The sequence below is a fragment of the Nomascus leucogenys genome, chromosome X (genome assembly GCF_006542625.1).
Source record: "Nomascus leucogenys isolate Asia chromosome X, Asia_NLE_v1, whole genome shotgun sequence".
Taxonomy (NCBI): domain Eukaryota; kingdom Metazoa; phylum Chordata; class Mammalia; order Primates; family Hylobatidae; genus Nomascus; species Nomascus leucogenys.
Genome location: NC_044406.1, coordinates 92,504,021 through 92,529,238, shown reverse-complemented (window position 1 = coordinate 92,529,238; position 25,218 = coordinate 92,504,021). Strand labels below are relative to the sequence as shown.

The following is a 25,218-nucleotide window of genomic DNA, read 5'->3' as shown; positions in this document are numbered from 1 at the left end:
ACCCTACTCAGTCTGATTTTAAAGCATTAAAAGAATTTTCTGTGGACTATAAAATCTCTGCCCATCCTGATGACATTTTTCAAACAAAATCAATAAACATCTATGAAGCATCTAATGAGCTCAAGTCTTCTGCTATATGACTATAGGGATACAAAAATAAATGAGATATAGTCCCTGTCCTCATGGAGTTTATAATCTTGCTGGCTAGAAAAGACATAAATAGATGAAAAGCTAGTAAAATTATTTTAAAATGCAAAATGTCACAGGAGTACAAATTTACTGTCAAATAAGTGATTATACACCATGAATTCTACAGCTGGAGAGATTATTATGGACCTTTCACAGAGGCAGTGATATGGAGAAGGATAAGTAGGATTTGCAAAGTCATAGTCAAACATGAACAAATGCATTACAGGGACATACAATGTATATCAAAGGCACAGTTTGGCTAGAGTGGAAAGTATGAGTAGAGGAAGTGGTAGGAGACAAATTTAGAAGATAAATCTGGGCTAGCAAAAGATTGTAGAAGTGTTTAGCTAGGGGTTATAAATTTTATCCTGTAGTAAATAGTGAATGATTCATTTGTTGAACACAGAAGTGACATGATCGAGGAGATGTACTTGATATTAGTGGGGCTGAATGGATGGGAGGAAAGATAAGGAAGGTAGAGGGATAATTAACACTGAAGGAGTTAGATAATTAGGGCCTACACTAAGATGGAAAAGTGAGAATGAAAAACATGCAAGGGACACTGGATTTGGGAGAAAGACACAGAAGAATGAAAAATGACTCTGAGGTATCAGGATGTTCCTTAGAGAAACAACAAATGTAGAATAGTATTTCAAGTCGTAAAAATGGGGTATCAGGATGTTCCTTGGAGAAAAAATAAATATAGGATAGTATGGGGAAAACTGCAGAAAGAAAAGAATGAAGGACCATCATAAGAAGCTTGGGGAATTCTTAAATTTGTGGAGCAGGAAAAAATAAACCAGTAAATATTGCCTTCTTTGTTCCTTTCCATGCATTTCTAAGTGTGCATACTAACGTGCACACATCAACATACACAGACATAAATGAACCCTAAGAAAAGAGATGAACAATCAAAACCCATTTGTTTCCATTTGTCTCCTGTCAGCTTAGTGACCAAGGCAGCCTGCTGGTAATCTGAATAAATGTTATTGAGGAGCAGCATGATCTAGCAGAGTGAGAACCAAAGTCAAATAAATCTAGGTTCCACTGCCAGCTCTACCATTTGCCAACTGTTTGATCTTGGACGATTTTGGGGTTTTGCTTCCTCAGCCTGAGGATGTAAGTACCTACTCTCTCACAACACAGGGTTACTGTAAAAATGAAATGAAGTAATGTATGTGAAATTATTTTATACACTGTCAAGTACTGGTAATATAAGCTTTTTATTTTGTTATTATCACATGTTGAAATTAACATGTTATGATTTATAGTTACCAGTTCAATCTTCCCCTCTCAAGGATATTAGTACTTATATGCAAATGAGTTCTAGAACTTATATTTTCCTCAATGGCATTTTAAGCTCTTCGAGAGCGGGGACTATGTCTTAGATTTCTCTGTGTTCTCCTTATACTTTACTGTGTATGTGTATGCACTCTGGACGTTAATGGGAAAAAAGTACATATTTTGACTTGAAACTGAATTTATTCTGAAAGCCTCAATATAGCTTTCAATGTGTAGCGTAACTTAAAAATAGCATTCAAGCCTAGCATTCAAGTGTCTTGAAAATAATTCAAGTACACAGTGAGAGTGCTGTACCCAATGGCCTCATATACCTTTTTAAGTGAATTTTTCCATAAATCTGGAAATAAGTGACAAGGCATAATGAATAACAAGGTTGAAAGGCATAGATTCAAAGCCATTAGTGACAATAATTGTAGGTATAAGTAGACGCTCAGTGACAGAAGACTAGCTTTGGAACTGAAATATACTGAAAAGGCTTTAACTAACTTTTACAGATTTTTTTAAAAGATCATAATGCTTTTCAGGATACTAAGGCAATATAATAAAAATGACCATTATGGCACAATTTAGAAATCATACCCAAAATATTAGTGAGAATGCCTTTAAAAATATTCAGATGCTAGAAAGTCAGAACACAGACATATGGGAAAAATTTGGATTTAAGAAACTCTACTATGAGAAACAACTGTCTAAATACTTGGCTCTGATGTTTGAAGCCTTCACATAACATCCTAAAAGAAACGGAACGTTTTAAACACAAAATTTGAAAGTACTTACTTCCACTTGGAATCAGGTCTCTTTCTGGGATGAAGAGTTTATATCCATAGTGTTTTTCCAGGACATCTGGCAGTACTTCAAGAGCAAACTGCTCTTCTTCAGGATTGTCACAATCTAAAGTATCTTGGTCCACTTTTGTATAAGAGAGATAGGCATCATATTCCTTGTTGTCTTAAACATAAAGAACAACAAAAGGGTTGTAACTATTAGCAGGTTCTCTTTGAGTACTAAGAGGCAGGAATAGCACAATAATTAGTGACCGTCTTTAATAATTGGAAAAAAATAAGTCACATGCCATGATATAGGAAATCTAATCCCTTTCAAAATAACCTAGTCATATGATATGAATTGAAACTTATGCAATGGGCCACGTATAGTCAGAACAGAATAAAAGAGAGAATTATTATTTGTGACTTTCAGTGACTATATGCATTTGTAATACTCAATGATGTGTGAATGATTAGCTCACTGTGTTTGAATGCAGGACTAAATAGACCAAAGTCATGGATTTAACCCCTTTATTTTCCAGTTGGCTTGGCTCTGTTACTTGGCCACAGACTATACCTTGTTTGCACAAATATGTGCAAAAGATCCAACAGGGGCTGGGCCCTAGAGTGTGGAAGATTGAAATAATCCAGCCTTGCTCCTGGAGACACTGTTCACAGCACATGCCATAGTTCCAGTTGGTTAGTGTCGTCATCTTCATATACAAAAAGCAGTTCATTACCAAATATTAGAGACAACAGCTGGGTTTTATACAAGTGCATTGCCTGTTACTCTTGTTCAGTTCATGGCCAACTAATATGACACAAGCTTCCAAAAGAAGCCTTTGTTTCAAAATATACATCCGTCCAGTACTGCCAAATTAGATTTTCCCTCCACACATTTAGTCAGGGAGTTAACTGTGCTTTACAAGTGTATTTTTTCCTCTTTTGCTGTATTGGCTCAGAGCCAGTCTCTCCAGAGAGAAAATGTGCATGTATGCATACAATTTTTTTTCCTGCAAAATGTTAATGAACATAGCTACTTGAGGTATTAGTTTCTGAAGGTTTTAGATGGACCACATCCATACTGAAAAAGTTATAGTGAGATTTTCAAAATTCCCTTATTAAAAAAATTTTTTTAAAGTTAACGGAGAGAGCACAGACTCCTGTGAACTATTAGTAAACCCAGTTACTTACAAATAATAACTGCGAAAGACTGTTAAAAATTTCAGGATTTCTTTCTCAAACACATCAATATTTTCTATTAAAACATACCTAATTAGAACATATCTAAAACCTGACGACAAGGTAATTTTTAAAATGAAGCAGCCACTCATTTACTTCCACCACAACCCACACCATGATTTCATTCTACATGCTGAAGGAGGAATAAACTATAGACATATGTGCTGTAGATACCCTCTTTTAGGAGTAGATGAGACCTCCCTATCTCTGAAGTAGGATTATGTTGTTCTAATTTTAGTAAGATTTTAGCCTTCACCACTCCCAAACAAAAGAAATTCTGGTTATTTATATTAAGATGGTGCCTGAAAGAAGGAGAAAGGGTTAATACTCTTTAGCATCTTTTCTGGCTGCAAAAGGCTTCCATAAACCTTGGTTGGATTACTTGATTGCCTGGAAGCAAATGTACATGAAGGACTGCCCTGGGTAGTTGAGATCATTTCGCTTACAAGTTGGGTGCATTCCACTGGTGTGCATAAAGTTCTGCTTGGAAGTGAGAATGTTCATAAGCAATGCTAATGTAAGAACCTCCTGGTAATCCTAGCACCTCTGCCCTTGTTCCAATCACGTGCAGGATACACCTGCAGGCCCCTGACTTTCTCCAGCTATAATTACTCACCTGGGACTCAGAGCTGCCGATGATACACAGCTGGAAGAATAAAATAGGCCAAAGGACAAATAGCTCCATTCACATGAGCAGAATATATTTCATTGTTCTTGATAGTGTTGCTGCCTCAAACTCCATAAGGTCAGACCAGACCCTGTTACTCTCTCTGACTTTGATAACTTTCCTGTTTCACAAACCTCCCTAAATTCAACCACTTATTAATTCATTCAACAATTATTTGTTGAGCATCTGCAATGGCTACTTGACTTCTTTACCCATCTGACCAGACCTTCTAGACTCCTGTCCTATTGCTTGTACTATGGTTATTTGTCTTCCAAACATACTAAACTCACATATTCTTGGTTCTGTCCTTACTGGCTCCACCTATATTCTGATATTGCAGTTCAATGCTACAAACACTTACCCCTAGAAGTACTTCTATACTTACATTTTCCAAGTTGTGACAAACAGCATGCATGTCCTTGGTACGTATTAACACCCAACACATCTGGATTATAAATTTTGCCTCGCATTCTAGAAGCACACCATTTGTTGAAAAAATGAATGCTTCTGGTTTCATTCATGTCTCTTTAAGATGAACTAAAGGTGAAGAGCTTATGGTGGCTAGCCAGAGCAGGAAGAAAGCTCTCAAAGCCACCATGTCAGATGTCCCAGAAGTTCTAGGATACCAGCTAGTGAGCCAGCAGTGACACGGATGCTACAGTTTAAATAATGCACTTCAGTCTTATGCAGACAGCCAAGGAAACCTCATGAATAGCTGCAGCTGTTGCTCACAAAGAGGAGCAAGATAGATAAAGCAAAATCAACAACATGATGCAAATAAGGTTAACAGCAAGGCCTGAAAATAGTTTCTAAACCAAAAGGCTGTTCAGCAGCACCGCTTTTCTAGGCAAGGCTAATGAGCCTTCCTTTGTGCTAAATCATGCTGACTAAGCTCATCTGAGGAACCAGGAAATAGAGCACAATGCAGACAGAACAGTGTAAAGAGGAGGGCTGGCACAGTGGTTACCATAGGTATGCTGTTTCTAATAAAGAGAGAAGTTATAAGGAAGATAACGAAACATTTTGTAGAAGAATTTTCCTTTTGTTACGTTTGTCCTTTTCTGTTATAAAATCTGATTCGAATCCTGTTCCCTATCAAGAAGCCATTCGTGTTTATAACTCAGTTGTTCCGCAGCTGTGCTAAACAGAGTGCTAAACTCCTAGTTTCTACAGAGCAAATACTGTGTAATCTTGTTGATTATTATATACCTACTACCTACTATAGTACTATAGTACGTGTGTGTGTGTGTGTGTGTGACTGTAGTGTTAATCCAGATGAAGAATATAAGTAAATGCATCATGCATAGTCCCTGCCACTTAGTAGACACTTAAATATTTAATGACTGAAAAATTGAAAGGTTAAATAAATGAAGCAATCATTGGTGGGGTGAAATAAAATGAATTAAATTTTAAACATGGCTAAGAAGTTAAAGTTTGTTGGATGGATTTTATTTTATACAAAATCAGGCATTTTTATAAGAACTTTTAGGAAATACTATTATAGATATTATCATAGAGCATGAAGAAAAAGCATATGGTTAAAATTAAGTTGTGCCTATGATATGTCAAAATATTTAAATAGTGAAATGAAAAATTTGATAGATTATCTGGATGACATTTGGCATTCTGTAACTGTAGATTTCTAAAAGGCAGTTAAAATTCATTTATTCATTTTCACCATATACATGTTGACTTTTTAGTATTCCACTGAAGCTAATACAGAGGTTATATACTTAAAGTCCAAGGTTCTATGCAGAAATATAAAATATTTTAACCATCCTTCCTAATGAAAACACTTGAAGTACCCTCTCCCCATATTGCATTTTCCCCCAAACAATGAATTTGGAATCAATACATAAAATTATGTAATCAAAATGCTCTATATTACTGGACACCTTTGAACCCATGAGCCACATTGCAGATAAAGATGCAAAGTGGAATATTTAATTCCTGAAAAATTCTATCATATCAGCATAAAATTAATCTTACAAATATGTACTATAACTGATCAGTTAGTCTAGGTTATTGGGTATCAGTGATGAAGGTAATTAATTATTATAGATTAACATAATAAATCGTATAATCTCAGAGATTAACAAAAATGCATATTATCAGGACTCAAAACATATTAATCACAGAAGCCTCCCTTTCATATTTTTATTTATTTTATTCTTTTTTCTTTTAGATACAGGGTCTCACTCTGTCACCCAGGCTGGAGTGCAGTGGTGTGATCATAGCTCACTGCAACCTTGAACTCCTGGGTTCAAGCGATTCTCTTGACTCGGCCCCCACGACTATCTGGTACCAAAGGCATGCACCACCATGCCCACCTAATATTTTTTAAACTAATTTTTGTAGAGGTGAGGTCTTCCTATGTTGCCCAGGGTGATCTTGAACTCCTGGGCTCAGACAATCCTCCTGCTTAGGTCTTCCAAAATGCTGAGATTTTGTGAGCTACTGTGCCTGGCCCCTTTTATGTTCTTTTACATAGATAATACATCTTTTACCTTCACAACTGGATACTTTAGCCACTTGCTGGCACCTGGGAACCAGGGACATTTCCCTCAATAACATATTCTCTCTAGTTTTTTTTCTGTGTACAGATAAGAAGTCAAGATTTTTCAATATTAACTGTTGTATAGAGGAAGAACTGAGGGTAATTGATCATATTTCCATATATATTGTCAGTGTATATAATAATTGTTGGAATAGGCCTTAATTTTTCATTTTTAAGATATGTCTGAATAAGAGTCTGTAGTACTTTTAAACGGGCTGCTATAATTGCTGAGTAAATGTGTAGATTTGAAAATGAGCAAATGAGCATGCATATGTACTCATCAAAAAGCATTTCACGCCAGGTGCAGTGGCTAACGTCTGTAGTCCCAGCACTTTTGGAGGCTAAGTCCAGAGGATTGCTTGAATGCAAGAATTTGAGACCAGCCTAGGTAACAAGGCGAGACCCTGTCTCTACAAGAAATAACAATAACAATAATAATAATAATAATAAATTAGCCAGGCATGGTGGCATGCACCTGTAATCTCAGCTACTCAGGAGGCTGAGGCAGGAGGATTGCTTGAGTACAGGAGTTCGAGGCTGCAGTTAGCCAGGATTGCACCACTGCACTCCAGCCTGGGTGACAGTGAGACTCTGTCTCAAAAAAAAAAAAAAGGCAAAACAAAACAAAACAAAAAACACACATTTCTTTGTAGTTAAAAAAAAAAAAAGAATTTCTGTAATTTACTACGAAAATATGAAAGTCAATTAAAACCTGCCCATATGATCATTTATATAATAGTAACAATAAGACCAAAATCAGATTCCTCAAAAATTTTGACATTACATCTATCACTATAAAATTAAAATCAAAATTGTGAATTTCTCTTTTTTGAGGTAAGACCATCAACTCAAAAAAATAAACAAAAGCTCCAACCTTACTTATTTTGGTACAATGAAAACTCAGTTTTAAGTCTGTCTTTTTAAAATAATGTTTTCCAAATAGGACTACTTTCTAAAAAATTTTTTGGCTTACCTGTGGCATTCTATACACATTTCCAAGGCTTACAGCAGTTGTGGGATGAGAACTTTATGTATAAGAAGCTATATGCCATGATTTCTTATTGATTTTGATTGGAAACATGGCAGTTTGTACCCTTGAAAAAAATTAAATCATTTTAAATGTTCAAAGAAACAAAGCTCAGTATACTGCTTTATTGATATTTCACTCACAAGATTTTCAAAATTCATAAACAGCAAACATAAGAAAATTATGAGCTACACTCTGAATTTTTATTCTTTCAGATCACCTTTGAGAATGGTGCTATAAGCATTCAAAATATGTAGGTACATGTACTTTGAGCTTTAAAAGGATCGTCTCCATAGCTTTCAATCTGTTTCTTGCATGATTGCTTGTTTTGTAGATGGCAGCAATGGCTATAAATGATCTGTACTTAAACTTGCATTTTCTGAAAAAAATTGGAATTGATTCTTAATTTGCTTCTTACTAAGAGGGAGGGATTTGACAGCAATTGTTTTATCTCCTGAGCAACCAATGTCTCATTGTTAAACTTTTTATTGGAAATAAAGTCAAATGTATAGGAATATTATAAAAATAAAACTATTTCAAAAAACATACATAGCATTTACTCAGATTTACCTATTGTTAATATATTCTCCTCTTTTCTCTTTTTCTTGGTAAGTCTTCCAAACTACTTAAAGGTAAGTAACTTGCCATAGCGCTTTACCCCTAAATATTTCAGCTTGTACTTTCTAAAAATAGGGACGTTCTCTTACTTTAAAACTCAAATAATCATAAATGCATGCCATTTAATGGAATTTGAACAGTAGAAGACAGCTTACCATCATTAGTTTCATCAGCTCCAAAGTGCTGCCTGTAGAAGAGCATCAATTCAATGTTGTAGCATTTGTAAACGACCACCAGCAGTACAAGGAGGAGGAAGATTGCTCCCAGGCCCCCTGCAAGCTCAATTTTGTAGATTAAATCTGGAGTGAACAGAATAAACAGGAAAAGGTAATTAAATCAGTAACACTTGGGATCTTCCCATATTTCTAGTATATAAGATGTACTACCATTCTGTTTTCCTTTCCAGAAAATTCTTGCTTAATGCAGTAGCTTTGCTCTTGATACATTTGTATGAATCAAATTTTTGTAAAATAAACTATTTAAAATTTGATTAATTTACTATTAAAAGTGGTAAGTCTATCTGAAAAGGAATAGTTGCTCTCAATTCGTTTTGAATGCATTTAAGATGTCACATATATGCTTTTGCTCTAAATGTATTTCAGGGAACTATTAAAGCTACTTTATTCTGGGTCCAAGACCAATATTTTCTTATTTCTGTTTAATTATCTTATTGGTTTAGCAAGATTACCATCTAGTACTTCTCAGGCCACAGGCCCTATTCTTTTGCAGGAGAACAACATCATAAAATTACTTTCAGAATCAAATAAAATCTAATGAGTTTGCAGGATTTAACTGTTTCATTTAGCCCCAGTAGAGCATAATCCAATATAAGGTAAGCAGGTAAAATTAGCTTATCCATTTCCCCTACTTATTTGAATAAATGACTGTAATATATATGTGATATAATATGCCCAATGGAGCTAAAACAGAATGAGAAATCCAGGCTAATCACTTGGCCTCTTCAGCCAACACCAGCCTACCTGATAGCAGACTTAGGCTGCTCCAGTGGGGCATCCCTAGAACTCCGAGCATTGGATCAATTAAATCAAAATATAATGGAAGAAGACATAATGTCTCCCAGGCTCAGGGAACAGTGACTTAACCTGTAGTTAATCAGTGATATTAATAAATCTAAAGAGTGTATCATCAAAAGAGGGTATGGTATCATGAAATTTAGAGAAATGGGAAGTCAGAGGAGAATTTAGAATGTGAGTTCAGCAGCGTCCATAGGAAAAATACTGAATCTGAGAGACATCAGACCAGAGACGTATTTTCCACAGGGACATTATTGGTCTCATTGTAATTAGATAAAATTACCTACAAGATTACCTAACCTCCCTTTAACGTAATTACATAATTACCAAGTGACTATTTTATTACTAATTCAGCTTACCATGTAACTGGAAACTAGAAAAGAGAGACACTATCTAGTTTATACATCAGTTCCTTGTGAGTTTAGTTGGCATCAGTCAGTCTTCCTGGATGGATCAATTCTGGGGCCCTGTCAAAATCAAATTGCTGACCACTGACAGTCTGTCACTCTTGAAAGCCAGACTGTCAACCTTTCTCTAGGAATGTCCCTTATCTCCATACAGGATTATTGCTTAAGAGAAATTAGCCAGGCTCAATATAACAATTAAGATCCATTTAGTAGTTTATATTTTATAAAAAAGAATATATATATATGTATATATACACACACACACACAGAGAGAGAGAGAGAGAGAGAGAGAGAGAGAGAGAGAACAGCCAATCAGGAGAGTCATAGAATGGAAATGTAAGAAACACAAATAAATGTCACTCTTTTTGAGTATGGAGAGAGGGGGAAGTATAGAAAAGGGAAGAGAGTGGGGCTGCTGTGAAGGACAAAATATGCCAACAAGGAACATTGTGAGGGTACACACAATGAATAGGGGTAGGAAATTGGAATCTGTGTCTGTCGTGCCTGCTGCAAGAGGTGGTCTTTTAAAAAACTAAGCCACAAAATTTCAGGTAAAAAAAAAAAATTCACCACATAATTAGCAATGCTTCCTGCCCTCTATGTAAAACATGGCTCTCCAGGAACCACTACCTTCCTCTGCCTCTGCCTATGTTGGGGATAAAGCAGGCTTTCTTAAGAAATCTCTGTGGGCTGCAAATCACAATTTGTACTTGTTTTCTCACCATCTTAAATACACCATCAATTATACATTATTAAAAGCCAATTTTAAATAGAGAGAGCAATACAATTTTCTTTGTTACTCTGAAAACTGACTTCTCTTTCATCTTGGGGCATTAATTGACTTGATTCAAAAGGTTTTTCCTGTTTTAAGATGTTCACTTTATGCTATAAATTTTTTGGTCTTTCTGTCTCTCTCTCTGGTCAGAAGAGCTTTCAAATGTTTTAAAAGTCGTGAAATGGGAAGTTTTTCAGCAATTTCTCTTATTTACAGAGTAGAGTTGCTATTAGGTAGATGGAAAACTTCAGCAGCAGGAACAATTTGTGCTCTCAAGTAGCAGACATTTTTTCAGCAGTAAATTTATGGAAGAAAACTATGGTGAAAAAAGTACCTTTGTGATTTTGGGGTCCATTTTATAAAAATGTCTTTGAAAGATATTATGTAATGATGGCTGTTTAAGTTGAAAACTGTGGACCTAGGCCCAGAGACTCAACCAGATTCTTTGATTCAGCCCAGGCAGTCACATCAAAAGGGAAACATCTATCCTATAATCAGAGGGCAGAATTGCCATCACCATAATGACACCTGGATTTTCTTTTGTCTTCTATTTTCAATTGCAATTTTCAATCTCAGCAGTATCTATACTTCTAGGGACATTTACTGACTAAGAAACCGAAAGTCATTTTAGTTGGGCTGTGTCTTGTATATGCTTCACAAAGAGAGCTGTAGCAAGAACAGCAAATATTTATGGGCTTGTAACTTCTTCTAGGCACCCCAAGTACATGTGTAGCTCTTTTTACCTTCTTAGTTTGAACCCACCTATTTCTTCACTGTGAACACAAAGATCAGATATTATAGAATGGGACAAATAGCAACTGAAGCCAAGGGACTGGAGAGAGGGAATGCAGGGAATGTTTGAGCTTGCTCCTCTGACTCACAAGTTGGGAAGCAGGTTAGGAGATCCCACCTGAGGGCTTCTGTCATGGTCTGAATGTCTGTTCAAAATGCATACGTTGTAACCTAACCCCCAAGGTGATTATGTAAGACGGAGGCCTGGCCAGGCACAGTGGCTCAAGCCTGTAATCCCAACACTTGGGGAGGCCGGGGCAGGAGGGTCGCTTGAAGCCAGGAGTTTGTGACCAACTGGGTCAACAAAGTGAAGCCCTGTCTCTACAAAAAATTTAAACAATTAGTCGGGCATGGTGGTGTGTCCCAGCTACTCTGGAGGCTGAGGTGGGAGAATTACTTGGGCTCAGGAGTTTGAGGCTGCAGTGCGCTATGATTGAGCCACTGCATTCCAGCCTGGGCAACAGAGTGAGACCCTGCCCTGTTTCTAAAAAAACAAAAAATAAAAAACGAGGGAAGCATGTGAGAGGTGACTAGGTCATGAGGGTAGAACTTTCATAAATGGGGCCTGTTATAAGAGATGCCTGAGGAAACCTGTTTGCTGCTACTGCCATGTGAGGACACAAAGAAAGTGCCATCTATGCGAAATGGGTCCTTACCAGATACCAAATCTGTTGGTACCTTGATCTTGGTCTTCCTAGCCTCCAGAACTGTGAACAATCAATTTCTGTTGTTTATATACTATCCAGTCTAAGGTATCTTGTTATAGCACCCCAAATGGACTAAGACAGAAATTGGTACTGAGAAGTGGGGTGCTGCTGTAACAAATACCTAAAGTTGTGGAACCAGCTTTGGAACTGGGTAATGGATAGAGGGTAGAAGAGATTTGAAAAGAGCCTTAAGGGCAATTCTGGTGAGGGCTTGGAAGAAGAGAGCTGTAGAGAATTCCTCAGTCATCTTAGAGATTGCCTAAATGGTCGTGATCAGAATGTTAGTAGAAATATGAATGGTAAAGGCCATGCTGATATCTCAGACAAAAATGAGGAATAGGCCCCTACCAGATATGAATCTGCTGGTGCCTTGATCTTGGACATCCCAGCCTCTAGGATTGTGAGCACCAAATTTATAATGTTTAAAAATTACCCAGTCTAAGGTGTTTTGTTATAGCATCCTGAGCAGGCTCAGAAAGTTTTCTATTCAGGTATGGTGGGACAGAGTGAAGCAGCAGCACTGAGAATGAAGAGAGAGAGATTCAATGATATGCCTCTGTTTTATGAGAAAGGAAGTATGTGCAGAGAAACAGAAATAATTACCAGAATTTCTTGAACCTAAGTTCAGACTCTTGGCTCACCAAAGAAAAAATTTAGGATGAACTTCTTACTGAAATGCTAGTTGCACTTACTGACAAATTGTTCACCTGAGAATAAGGAAGTGGTAGGTGCAGACAGAAGATAGATAGGTAAGAAGATGGGTAGGTTACAAAACTTGATCCTGTTAATTGGATATATTAGATGTGAGTTTTCACTTTACAAAAGCCCTTTTCACTTAATGAAAGGATGCATCATGTTTCTTCTCCATAATGATCACTTAAGGCATTTTAAATATTTGACTTAGAGCTCATCAGGAAGTTATTGTTCCATAAAACAAGCCATACTAGTATTCCAAGTAGGAATACTACTGCCAATGAGGCCAGGCTATGATGTGATAAAGCCTAAAAGGTCCAACTCCAAAGGAAATATCTTAAGTTTCTCAAAACAAGCCAGAGCTTGTTCTGACTTAAAAAAAATATGACAGGTCCATAAGGATTCTTGCTCTTTCTTGGGCTTCCACTATATTGTCAGAAGCTGCTAAGGAGACCAAGTGAGGGAAGATTAACTGCATACTTTTGTAAAGCACAATGAAATCATTTAACTGCTACCTAGAACAGAGAGTACAAACTGGTATACTATGGGCCAAAAAATTGGTTCTGTTGGATCATACAATGTTTCAAAAATGAATACTAATATTTAAAAATTAAAAGACATCATATCCAGTCTTTCAGCTTCACTTGAAAACTTCGAAGCTCTTATATCCCTGGGCATACATTCCAGCAAAAACAGCAGTAATCTTATAGAACAAAGTAGTTGTTGCCCTTTTAAAGCAAGGCATGTTTTCTCTAGTCTATGTTTTGATTTTGTCTAATATCCAGCCCTCTTCTTAAAAAATTCAGTATTTTCCTGGGAACTGAGGTCTTTTGAGTTTGCAATCCCTGGAAAGTAAACAATACTTGAAAAGAAAAAATGCATTTAGCTAATCCAGGGCAGACATTAGTCATGACAAAATCACAGATCAAATCTTCTTTTTATCAATCCCTGTTATCTATTGCTCACCTGATTGTGCTTGTCCTCTATGAGGAGAATTTTCATCCAAGAAATAGTTTTGAGCACTTATTATGTTTTATGCACTAGAGATACAGCAGTAAATAAGGCAAGAAAAGTTCCTGTTCTCCAGTATTCTATATTTTAGTGGGGGGAAGGAAACAAGAAGCAAACAATCATGTAATATAATATCCAATAGTAATAGACAAAGTGAAAATAAGTAGAGATAGGTTAGAAGAAAAAGAAAATGAAAGGTAATATCATTTTATATAGGATGGACAGAAAATAACCATCAAGAGGTAACATTTGAGTAGAAATCTGTATGAAGGGAAGGAGAGAGTCATGGAGACAGCTGGAGGCAAGAGTGTTCCAGACAGATGAAATAGCAAGTACAAAGGACCTGAGGCAGGACTGTGTTTGGTGAACATGAGAAACAGAAAACAGGCTAGCATGTATAATGTATGAAGAAAATTGTGGTAGAAAATGAGATCAGACGTAAGAACAGCTTGTGCAGTGCCTTACAGGACATGGTAAAGATTTGGGATTTCATTCTTAGTGGAAAGGGAAGGAACTGTGAATGGAGGGTTCTGATCAGGGGAATAACATGACCTTACTTACATATTTAAATGATCCTTCTGGCTGTTGTGATAAGAATACACTGTGAGAGGAAAAGGGTGGAAGCAGGGAGACCAGTTAGGCTGTTACCATGATCCAGGTAATTGGTGCTGATGGCTCAGAAGAGGATGTGGGTAGTGAAGGTGGGAAAAGTGTTCAGAGTCTAAATAGGCTTTGAAAGTTAAGCCATGGGATTTGCTGGTGGAGTAGATATAGGATGTGAGCAGAGAAAAGAGAAAGTGAAGAATGACTCCAAAGATTTTGGCATGAGCAACTAGAACAATGGTGATGGAGATGGAGAAGAGGACTGGAGGATCAGGTTTGTAGGCAGGAGAAATTAGGAATCCTGTTTGGGACAAGCTAAATTTGATATGCCTACTAGATCTCTAAGAAGAGTTGTTTAGTAGGCAATTGAGTATACAGGTGAGAAGTCCAGGCTAGATATAAATTTGGGAGTTGTTAGCATATAAGTGGTTAAGCAAAACCATGAGCTGGAGATAGAATGAAATCACCTACTGAATGAGTGAGAAGAGGGGACCTGAACTCTGGGGAACTCCAATATTTAAATATTTGGAAGATGAGAATTAACATTGTCAGTTAACATGATTTAGACCAGTTTTCTTGTAGAAGCCTTGGGTGGTAGCAGAGTATTATAGTGTGTCTTGGTTTGTAGTGTCAAATTTTTAGAAATTTTTAGGGGCTGCCCTGTGTTGCTTTACTTATTAAAGAGAAATGGATTTATTTTAAAACTCAAATAAGGTTATTTCTGTCCACACGGGCTGATTGATAAGACACCTCCCCATTATTTTTCCTCATAGCAGGTTTTTAATTATAACACTACATATCTTTTGTGGAATTTTAAAAAATGTTTAATCTTGGTCTTTCTTTGCATTCTCACTCCTCCAAAGAGTATAAGCTCCAAGAAGACCTGGGTATGTCTATCTTATTCAGCGTTCTATTCTCCAGCACCTATCATAGTGCTGGCTGTAGCTAAGTCTTCATTAATAAAAGAAAAAAATAACCATTTATTTGACCAGAATGGGTTCTAAGTGCTTATTACTAGCTAGACACTGCTCAAGTTGATATCTCTGAGGATACAGAGGTACAGCAGCAGGCTCTGATTGGAGGATCTCTAAGCCCGAAATAAGACTGAGATGAACAGAAACAAAGTGATCCTCGCCACAAGGTGTTTGGGCATGATCAATACCTGCCCTTCATGTGGTTCTTAAGTGGTTACCTAGGATAAATTATCCAAGTTCAGTATAATAATAAAGACTGTTTGGTTATGGCATATTTCACACCCATTATATCATTATTATTTGAACCTCAAAGTGACTCTGCAAGGTAGGTATTATTAATCATATTTTAAAGATAAGAAACTAAGGTTTAGGGAGTCTAATAAGACAAGTCAGTCCTACTGAACCAGGATCTCCTGAAATCTGGGTCTTCTGACTTTATTAGACTCCTTTACACTTAAATATGCCTTTATTTTAAGATAGAATCAAGTCTAATGGAGTATGAAGTGGTGCTAGAGATATAAATGCATTTTTTCAGAATAATGATTCCTCTCTGCTTCTTCAAGAGCTGCTGGTCATTGTCAAGTATTCGGGCTGGCTGGAAAATATAAATTCCATCCTGGCCAGGAAGTACAACTAAGTGACCTTGCTGATTGAATCTGTTCTATTATTGCTCTAAAACCTAGGCAACAAAAACACTGATTGAGAACATTTGTTCTGCTACATTTGCAAAGCCTTTGCCAGATGTACATATACAGAAAGTATTTAGCCTTTTGTAGCAATTAAAAGTCATAGCAAGGTAAGAGCCAATTCAGAAGCTACTCTAGCTGCTGAGATTGTTTGTTGTTCGTATATCTGTTTTATTATCTCCTTTATATGTAAATTTAGAGTTTCTTTTCTTTGTTCATTATATACAATTTCCACCCCATCTGGAACCAACTTGAGAAAGGGATGCCAAAATATTTAGAAATATATGCACCTGATAAAGACCTCTTAATACCAGGTCATATCATAAAATATGGTTTATAATTTTTATGATAACAATTGTAAGAATATTATATGGGATTATTAATTTTTTTATTTTTTAGTTAGGGAATAAAAAAGCAACTGTGTTTCTCATCCAATAATAAAATCTCTTGCATTTCATTTAAGCAATATAAGATATGAGAAGGCTAAATATGGAGAAAATATTGAATGTCAAATATATATCAAATTGTATGCAACACTTATAACTAAGGTACACTTTATATCACTGGATTTAACATATGACAATACTTCATTTCATTTATCCACTTCCTAATGGTATTGAAGATCATAGGTATTTTATGCTAATATGCAGAGCAAGAGAAATATCTTTCCTTAAAAAGACAAAATGGTTAATAAAGGTTTACACTACATGATAAAATAAAGCCAGGAAATATCTCTAACTTCAATAGTTGTTGATAGCTAAGCAAACCATAGTTATAGTTATAAAAATAAATACCCTTTTTACGCAGCAGAACACTGGCATGTTTCCGTCCATTTCGGTTTTCAACATGGCAGGTATAATTCGCCAGGTCAGCCTCCACGACTGAGTCAAAGATGAGTGCCAACTCAACTTCTTTTTCTCCAAGATGCTCTTTGAGAAGCCTGAAATAAAGACAGTATTCTTGGCTGAATTGGCTTGATTTGGGCAGAAAGCAGACATGCAAAGACTACAGATGGTCACACAGCTCACACAGGTCTCTGATGATGGGCGTGGAGAATCCTGGCTGGGTGTATGTGTGGGTGGGACCTTCTACAAGAAAACACAAAAAGTGGCTCTTGACATGAAGATAAGATGGAAAAGAAAAGAAGTGAATAATTCACTTGGCAAAAAGACATAGTAACATGCCACTAGGCTTTGATAAATAAAGTCAACATGGCTTGTATGGTGAAAAGGAGGAAACACTGAGTTCCATGCTCTAAACTAAGATCATGGAAACTAATTGGATTTTTGCATCATGGCATTAAGGGAAAAAATCTGTAGGAGTATAGGTTTTGTGGTAGAAGTTAGAGTTTTGACAGTAGTGAGGTAAAGGTGTAAAGAAGGGGGCCTTGAATATAGTTGCCTTATGAGAAGTAAACTGAAGATTTTTAGTGGCCTTCTATCTCCATACATTAGTGAGAAGCCTACTCTCTGCTTTTCTCCTGGCTTTTGTCCAATGCAGTAATGTGCTCTGAGCCCTAATCCCCCAATAATGCTAACACGCCCATGACCCTGATTTCTCCAGACACTGCTCCCCATCTGTCCCTCTGCTTTCTGCCCTCACAGGAGAAGCCCTCTGCAACATTTTCTCCTAGCCTTGCTTTTTTTTTAAAGCTGCAAAGGATCTTGTATGGCCAGGAACAGATGTTCTTTGCAGAGGGGCTGAATTGCTAGGGTTATTTCCTGAAGAGTCCGCCTCCTGTTTCTTTGGAGAGTTATACTCTCAACAACGACCAGCTACCTTCTGGGTGAGATGAAAGTGGGTACCCTGTCAACTTTTCTTTTCTTTCTCTTTCCTTTGGCCAAAGAAGGAGCGAATCATGAGTCTACATGGTGACAACCCTGCAGTTTAGTTCTGGAGTAGGTTCTTAAATACATATATTTTTCAATCATGAAATATTTTAGATGGAAAATTGGAGAAGCAGAAGTAATTCTCATCTTCTTTTTGGACACCTGGTTATAAATGCAGGGAATGTCCCTATGACTTACTGGCACTCAGCATAAAATTGGAAACATGACTGCTCAGAAAAAAACTGGGCTCTAAGTACCCGCCTCCCAATTACAAGCTCAGGCTTGGTCTTTACAAAATCATTAACTCAATGGTGCCTTAATTTAACTCATCTTGAAACTGTAAAATACCATACGTACTTCAACTTTGTTGTAAGGGTAAAATGGGTTAAAGTGATTTGAAAAGTAAATAGCACTATGCACATGCAAAGGTATGTTATTAAACACAAACATTTCATTATCTGAAGGTAGATTGTATTTTAGCTACTCCAAAAATATTTGTATTTACATTTACTGACATTTAAGATTGGCTTGGCTTAACCTCTTCTGCTTCCCATTTGAGAGCAGGAAGGGCTTAAAGTTGGGCTGGTGGAATGGAGTTTCTAAAATTTGAGTCTCTCATACTAAAATCTCAAGCCCTTTACATTTATGTACCATCGCAGAACCAGACAAGTATAAGAATTTTCTTAACTGCATTTGGGAGACCACATCTTATGGTTAGTTTTTCTATAAATTGTTTTTATTTTTCCTGACTGAAGTTGTAGTTTCTCTTTTTCTCTTCTCTCCCGACATGTACCTAACCAAGACAAAATTGGGAATTTACTACTTTCATGGTTTATATTGACTTTTGCTCTCTGTTTTTCTCCCTGATGTTGGTAAATAACACCACACTCAATTATTTTAGCTCTGTGTAACCTGCTGTGGAAGAACCCCCTGTAGTTCCAGAAGCTGCGTAGGCACCACAACTTCAGTTTAATTTGAAGCTTCACATGGAGGGCAGCCATAGCCTCTGCCAGGCACAGGGTGGAAAGCTGATCCTGTTCTTCCCAACCAAGCCTTTCCTTCTTCTAATGCAGTTTCCAAAAACAGCTCTTCACAGGCTGCAGAAAGAATCTGGAGAGAGGATTTGAAAAATGATCCTTGGTTCATCTATTAATATATATGAGGTGTCTTAATTATCAGCTCCTGAAAAACCTAGGTGACTCGTTTTTTGGAATTAAAGATCAAAATGGTGTTTATGACTACAAATCACTCAACAGAGCAGTCATAATTTTCTAGCAAATATATTATTTTTAATTTTAATTTTAGGTTCAGGGGTACATGTGCAGGTTTGTTTTATAAATTGCCTGTCACAGGGGTTTGGTGTACAGATTATTTTATTACCTAGGTAATAAGCATAGTACCCTCCTGCCACCCTCCGAGACTCTCAAGTAGGCCCTGGTGTCTGTTGTTTCCTTCTTTGTGTTCAAATGTACTCAATATTTAGCTCCCACTTATAAGTGAGAACATGTGGTATTTGGTTTTCTGTTCCTGTGTTAGTTCACTCAGGATAATGGCTTCCAGCTCCATCCATGTTGCTGCAAAGAACATGATCTCATTCTTTTTTATCACTGTGTACTATTCCATGGTGTATATGTAGCACATTTTCTTTATCCAGTCTACCACTGATGGGCATTTAAGTTGATTCCATGTCTTTGCTATTGTGAATATTGCTGTGGTGAACAAAGCCATGCGTGCATCTTTATGGTAGAACAATTTATATTCCCTTGGGTATATACCCAATAATCCAATAATGAGATCGCTGAGTTGAACGATAATTCTCTTTTAAGTTGTTTGAGAAATTGCCAAACTGCTTTCCACAATGACTGAACTAATTTACATTCCCACCAGCAGTGTACAAGCACTCTCCTTTCTCTGCAACCTCACCAACATCTGCTATTTTTTGACTTTTTAATAATAACCATTCTGAATGGTGTGAGATGGTATCTTGTTGTGGTTTTGATTATCATTTCTCTAATGCTTAGTGATGTTGAGCATTTTTACATATGCTTGTTTGGCTGCATGTATGTCTTCTTTGGAAAAGTGTCTGTTCGTGTTCTTTTTTTTTTTTTTTTTTTTTTTTTTTTGAGACGGAGTCTCGCTCTGTCGCCCAGGCTGGAGTGCAGTGGCGCAATCTCGGCTCACTGCAAGCTCCGTCTCCCGGGTTCACGCCATTCTCCTGCCTCAGCCTCTCCGAGTAGCTGGGACTACAGGCGCCCGCCACTACGCCCGGCTAATTTTTTTGTATTTTTAGTAGAGACGGGGTTTCACCGTGGTCTCGATCTCCTGACCTCGTGATCCGCTCGCCTCGGCCTCCCAAAGTGCTGGGATTACAAGCGTGAGCCACCACGCCTGGCCTTTTATGGAGTTTTTTTTTGTTTTTAATTTTTTTAAGTTCTGTGGATTCTGGATATTAGTCTTTTGTCAGATAGATAGTTTGCAAATATTTTCTCCCACTCTGTATGTTGTGTGTTTACTCTGTTGATAGTTTTTTTTTTTTTTCTGTGCAGAAGCTCCTTTGTTGAATTAGTCCCATTTTTCAAATTTTGTTTTTGTTGCAATTGCTTTTGGCATCTTTATCATGAAATCCTTGCCAGATTCTATGTCCATAATGCTATTTCCTAGGTTGTCTTTCAGGATTTTTATGGTTTTTGGTTTTACACTTAAGTATTTAATTCATCTTGAGTTGATCTTTGTATATGGTGTAAGGAGTCCGGTTTCAATCTTCCGTGTATGGCTACCCAATAATCCCAGCACCATTTATGTAATAGGGAGTCCTTTCCTCATTGCTAGTTTTTGTCAACTTTGTCAAAGATCAGATGGTTGTTGATTGGTGGCATTGCTTATTATGTTCCATTGGTCTATGTGTCTGTTTTTGTACCGGTACCATGCTATTTTGGCTACTATATTCTTGTAGTATAGTTTGAAGTCAGGTAATGTGATGTCTCAGGCTTTGTTCTTTTTGCTTAGGATTGCCTTGGCTATTTGGGCTCTTTTTTGATTCCATATATATTTTTAAATAGTTTTTTCTAATTCTGTGAAGAATATAACAATCCATAAATGATTCTTTTCCAAAATTTAATAAGTGCCTGGCTCTGGGCTATATATTTGGCATACAAGAAATAGAAACATTAAAAGATGTGGTCCCTTCTTCCATTAAACTTTAAAATTTAAATGAGGAGACACGATGTACATAGTTGCAGAAAATTATAGAAAGAATAAGGCAAAGCAGGGTGGTACACTCAAGCTTACAACAGTATGTCATACAATGGATAGACTACTGTTGACTAAGTTATCCAAAAAATGCTTAAGAAAATTCTCACTAAATGAAAAGAAGGGAAGGTTTTCCAGAATAGAAGACAAGAGTAGGTTTTTGCAGAATGTGTGAAAGAGAGGTATTAAAGAGACTGGTTTCAGAGTAGAGGTTATAAGGGAGGGAATCCTGGGATATATTTCACATGACCTTAGAAGTATCTCATTCCAAGTATTGATATTATGTGGGAGGGTAAGAACCACATACATTTTAAATTGATTATTGAAACAATAGTTATACAAAAAACTCACTTATTTAATGTATACAATTTGATGAGTTTGTACATATGCATGCATCCATGGCAAGTGAGGGAGGGGTGGTAACCAGAGGGGTCTAAATATTAACATTAAAGGCAAGTTATAGTAGCAGTGAACACTGGTACAATAAAAAGTAACCAGTTCAGGTGACAGACATCACTATATTCCAAAATTTTATTTAGATTGGTACTATTAGTACAAATTAATACTCTAAAGAGTTTGGAAATTGTCCCTCGCATTCTCACAAAAAGAAATAAGTGAACAAACTGAAAATTACCAACTTTTCTTAAATCCCTCAAATAACAAGTCACAGGGCAAACTTCTGCCCCAGAAGGTTGAGAGAAAGGCAAATACAGAGAATCACAGTATACTGGAATGAGATTCCCCAGGAGCAAAGCCAGTACCAGCACAAACACTTGTAATAGATAAATTCCTGGAGACCCACCATGATCTTGAGAGTTAAAAACACCATGAGACCTATATTTAGGGGGACCCCACAATTTTGTGAGTTTTGCCTACATAAGCGCTACTAAGTTCTTACTGTGAAGATTGGAAAAAGGTTCCCTTATGCTTCTGGCAGGGGGAAAGGGAAAAGTAACCATTTTAAAATGAACCCAGAGCACTTTGTCCTCCTTTTAAAAATGCTTGTTGACTGAGTGTAGTGGTTCATGCCTATAATTCTAGGCCTTGGGAGGCCAAGGCTAGAGGATCATTTGAGGCCAGGAGTTCAAGACCAGCCTGGGAAACATAGCGAGAACCCATATCTACAAATAATTTTAAAAAATTAGCCAGGCTTGATGGTGTGCACCTGTATTCCCAGTGAGGCTGAGGTGGGAGAATCACTCGAACCTTGGAGTTAGAGTTTGCAGTGAGCTATGATTGTGCCACTGTACAACAGCCTGGGTGACACAGCAAGATCATGTTTCTTTTCTTTTTTTTAAAGCTTGCTCTCAAGGGAAACCACTTTATCATGACCTAAACTACTTAGGTTTTACCAAAGCCTAGCCCACCTGGGAGAAGGGAAATGACTACTCTAGCTTTACTCTCACCTAAAGGGATGGGGGAAGCTAAGAAACACTTATGAAGGTAACATACCAGGGGCACAAGCTCACTAAAGGCAGTGATATCATAGAATTTTAAAATATGTTCCACAACATCAATCAGGCTCCTGTATAATAATAAGGGATTTTATTTGAAAAAAAAAAAAAACCTGCAAAGCTCAGGCCCTATTTAAGAAGTAATCTCGAGGAAAATTCAAACAAAACAGTGGAGACAAGAACAAAAACACTAGAGGCAATTTCAGCCTCTGACACCTATAGCTATACCAAAGAGTAAACACAGTCTAACTTTTAGTCAGATAAACATAAAATCTCACTTTAAAGGCCTATTTACTGCAGTTACTTTTACCCAATACATCATATCTGGCTTTCAACAAAAAAGCAACAAGGCTTATTAAAAAGCAAAGCAAAGCAAAACAAAACAAAAAATCCCCACAGTTTGAAGAGACAAAGCAAACATTCAGAACCAGACTCAGATACGGCAGAGATTTTGAAATTACCAAACTAGAAATATAAGATAACTATGATTAATATATTAAGGGCTCCAATGAAAAAAGTGGACAACATATATCAACAAATTAGTAAGGTAACCAGAGATGGAAACTCTAAGAAAAAAATCAAAAGGAAACTCTAGAAATCAAAATATGTTGACAGCCAAAGAAAGAATCAATGCATTTGAAGATATGTCAATAGAAACCTCTTAAACTGAAATTCAAAGAGAAAAAAGGACAAAAAATAATGTAAAAAATGTCCAAGAATTTAGGAACAATTACAAAAGAAGTAATATGCATATAATAAATACCAGAAAGAGAAGAAAGGAACAGTAGAAATATTTAATTAATATGCTTGGAAAATTTTCTAAAATTATTAACAGAGACCAAACTACAAATCAAGGAAGCTCAAAGAACACAAAGCAGAATAAATACCAAAAAACCTACACCTAGGCATATCATTTTCTAACTGCATAAAATTAAAGACAAAGAAAATCTTGAAAGAAGCCAGAGGAGTAAAAAGAAATACCCACCACACCTATAGATAAACAAGAATAGGAAATTGATCAGACTTCTCTGTAAAAATCATGCACGCAAGAAGAGAGTGGGGTGAAATATTTAAAGTGTTGAAATAAAACAATTACAAACCTAGAACATGATATTCAGTTAAATTATCCTTCAAAAGTGATGGATAAATAAAGACTTTCTCAGACAAACTAAAACAGGGAATTTGTCACCAGTCAACCTGTGTTGGAAAAACTGTTAAAAGATTTTCAGAGAAAATGAAAGTGATATATAGCAGAAATTTGGATCCACATAAAGAATAGTGTTAGAGCAGGGATAAATCAAAACAAAATAAAATATTTTATTATTCTTATTCCGTATCTAACACGCAACAGTTTGTTCAAAATAATAGCAATCATGTATTTGGTGATTACAGCTTATAAATAGGCAAATTAATGACAGAAATGTTACAAAATGGTGGAATTGGAAATACTCCATTATCATGCACCAGCACTACTTGTGAGATGGTATAGTGTTAGTTGGAAGTGGACTTAGATTAGTTAGAAATGTATTTTGCAAATGTATTTTGCAAACCTGGGGGTTCAGGTATGCCTTTGAGATACTAATTTCATTTTCTTTAGATAAATACCCAGTAGTGGGATTGCTGGATCATATGGTACTTCTCCTTTTGTTTTTTTTAAAAATTTGAAAATATAATTGATACGCTGTTTGAGTTCATTCTCACATTGTTATAAAGAAATATCGGAGACTGGGTAATTAATAAGAAAAGTTTTATTGGCTCACAGTGCCACAGGCTGTACGAAGCATCTGCTTCTGGGGAGCCCTCAGGCAGCTTTTACTCACAGGGAACGGCAAATGCAGAGCGAGGCATCGTCACATAGCAGGAGTAGGAGGAAGAGAAGGGTGGGGAGGTGCACACTACACACTTTAAACAACCAGATCTCACAATAACTCACTCGCTATCATGAGAACAGCACCAAGGGGATGGTGCTAAGCCATTCATGAAGGACCACTCCCGTGATCCAATCACCTCCCACCAGCCCCACCTCCAACAATGGGGATTACAATTCCACATGAGATTTGGTGAGTACAAAGAAGCAAACCGTATAACATGCTAAGAGAGAAGAAAAAATAGAATAATATAAAATGCTCAATTAAAACCAGAGAAGGCAGAAAAAGCATGGAAAATAAAAAAGGAAACAATAAGAGCAATGAATAAAAAATCTGTTATAAATATAGTAGATGTTTAACCAGCTATATCAATAATCACTTTATTTTCTATTAATACATAATATTTTTAATTTATGGTGTACATTTAATATTTTGTTACATATACAGAATGTGTAATAATCAACTGAGGGTATTTAGGATATCCATCACCTTGAGCATTTATCATTTCAGTGTGTTGAGAATATTTCAAGTCCTCACTTTCAGCTATTTTGAAACATATAATTCATTGTTGTTAACTATAGTCACCCTTCTCTACTATTGAACATCAGAACTTATTCCTTCTATCTAACTATATGTTTGTTTCCACTAACCAACCTCTCTTCCTCCCCCCAGCCCCACACTCACATCCTTCCCAGGCTCTGGTAATCATCATTCTAATCTCTACCTTCATGAAATCAATTTTTTTTTACTTCCTACATATGAGTGAGTAT

General features: G+C 36.6%; 1 protein-coding gene across 1 annotated transcript in view; it reads right to left on the bottom strand.

The window, feature by feature from the left end:
* The window catches only part of IL1RAPL2 (interleukin 1 receptor accessory protein like 2), a 1,171,118-nt gene that overhangs the window by 10,220 nt on the left and 1,135,680 nt on the right, over positions 1 to 25,218 (bottom strand). Inside the window, exons 8-10 of the mRNA XM_003262140.1 lie at positions 16,843 to 16,988; positions 8,522 to 8,665; positions 2,269 to 2,439 (exon numbers count right to left, since the gene is read on the bottom strand). Coding sequence (XP_003262188.1) covers positions 2,269 to 2,439; positions 8,522 to 8,665; positions 16,843 to 16,988 — 461 coding nt within the window. The remainder of the gene's footprint in view (positions 1 to 2,268; positions 2,440 to 8,521; positions 8,666 to 16,842; positions 16,989 to 25,218) is intronic.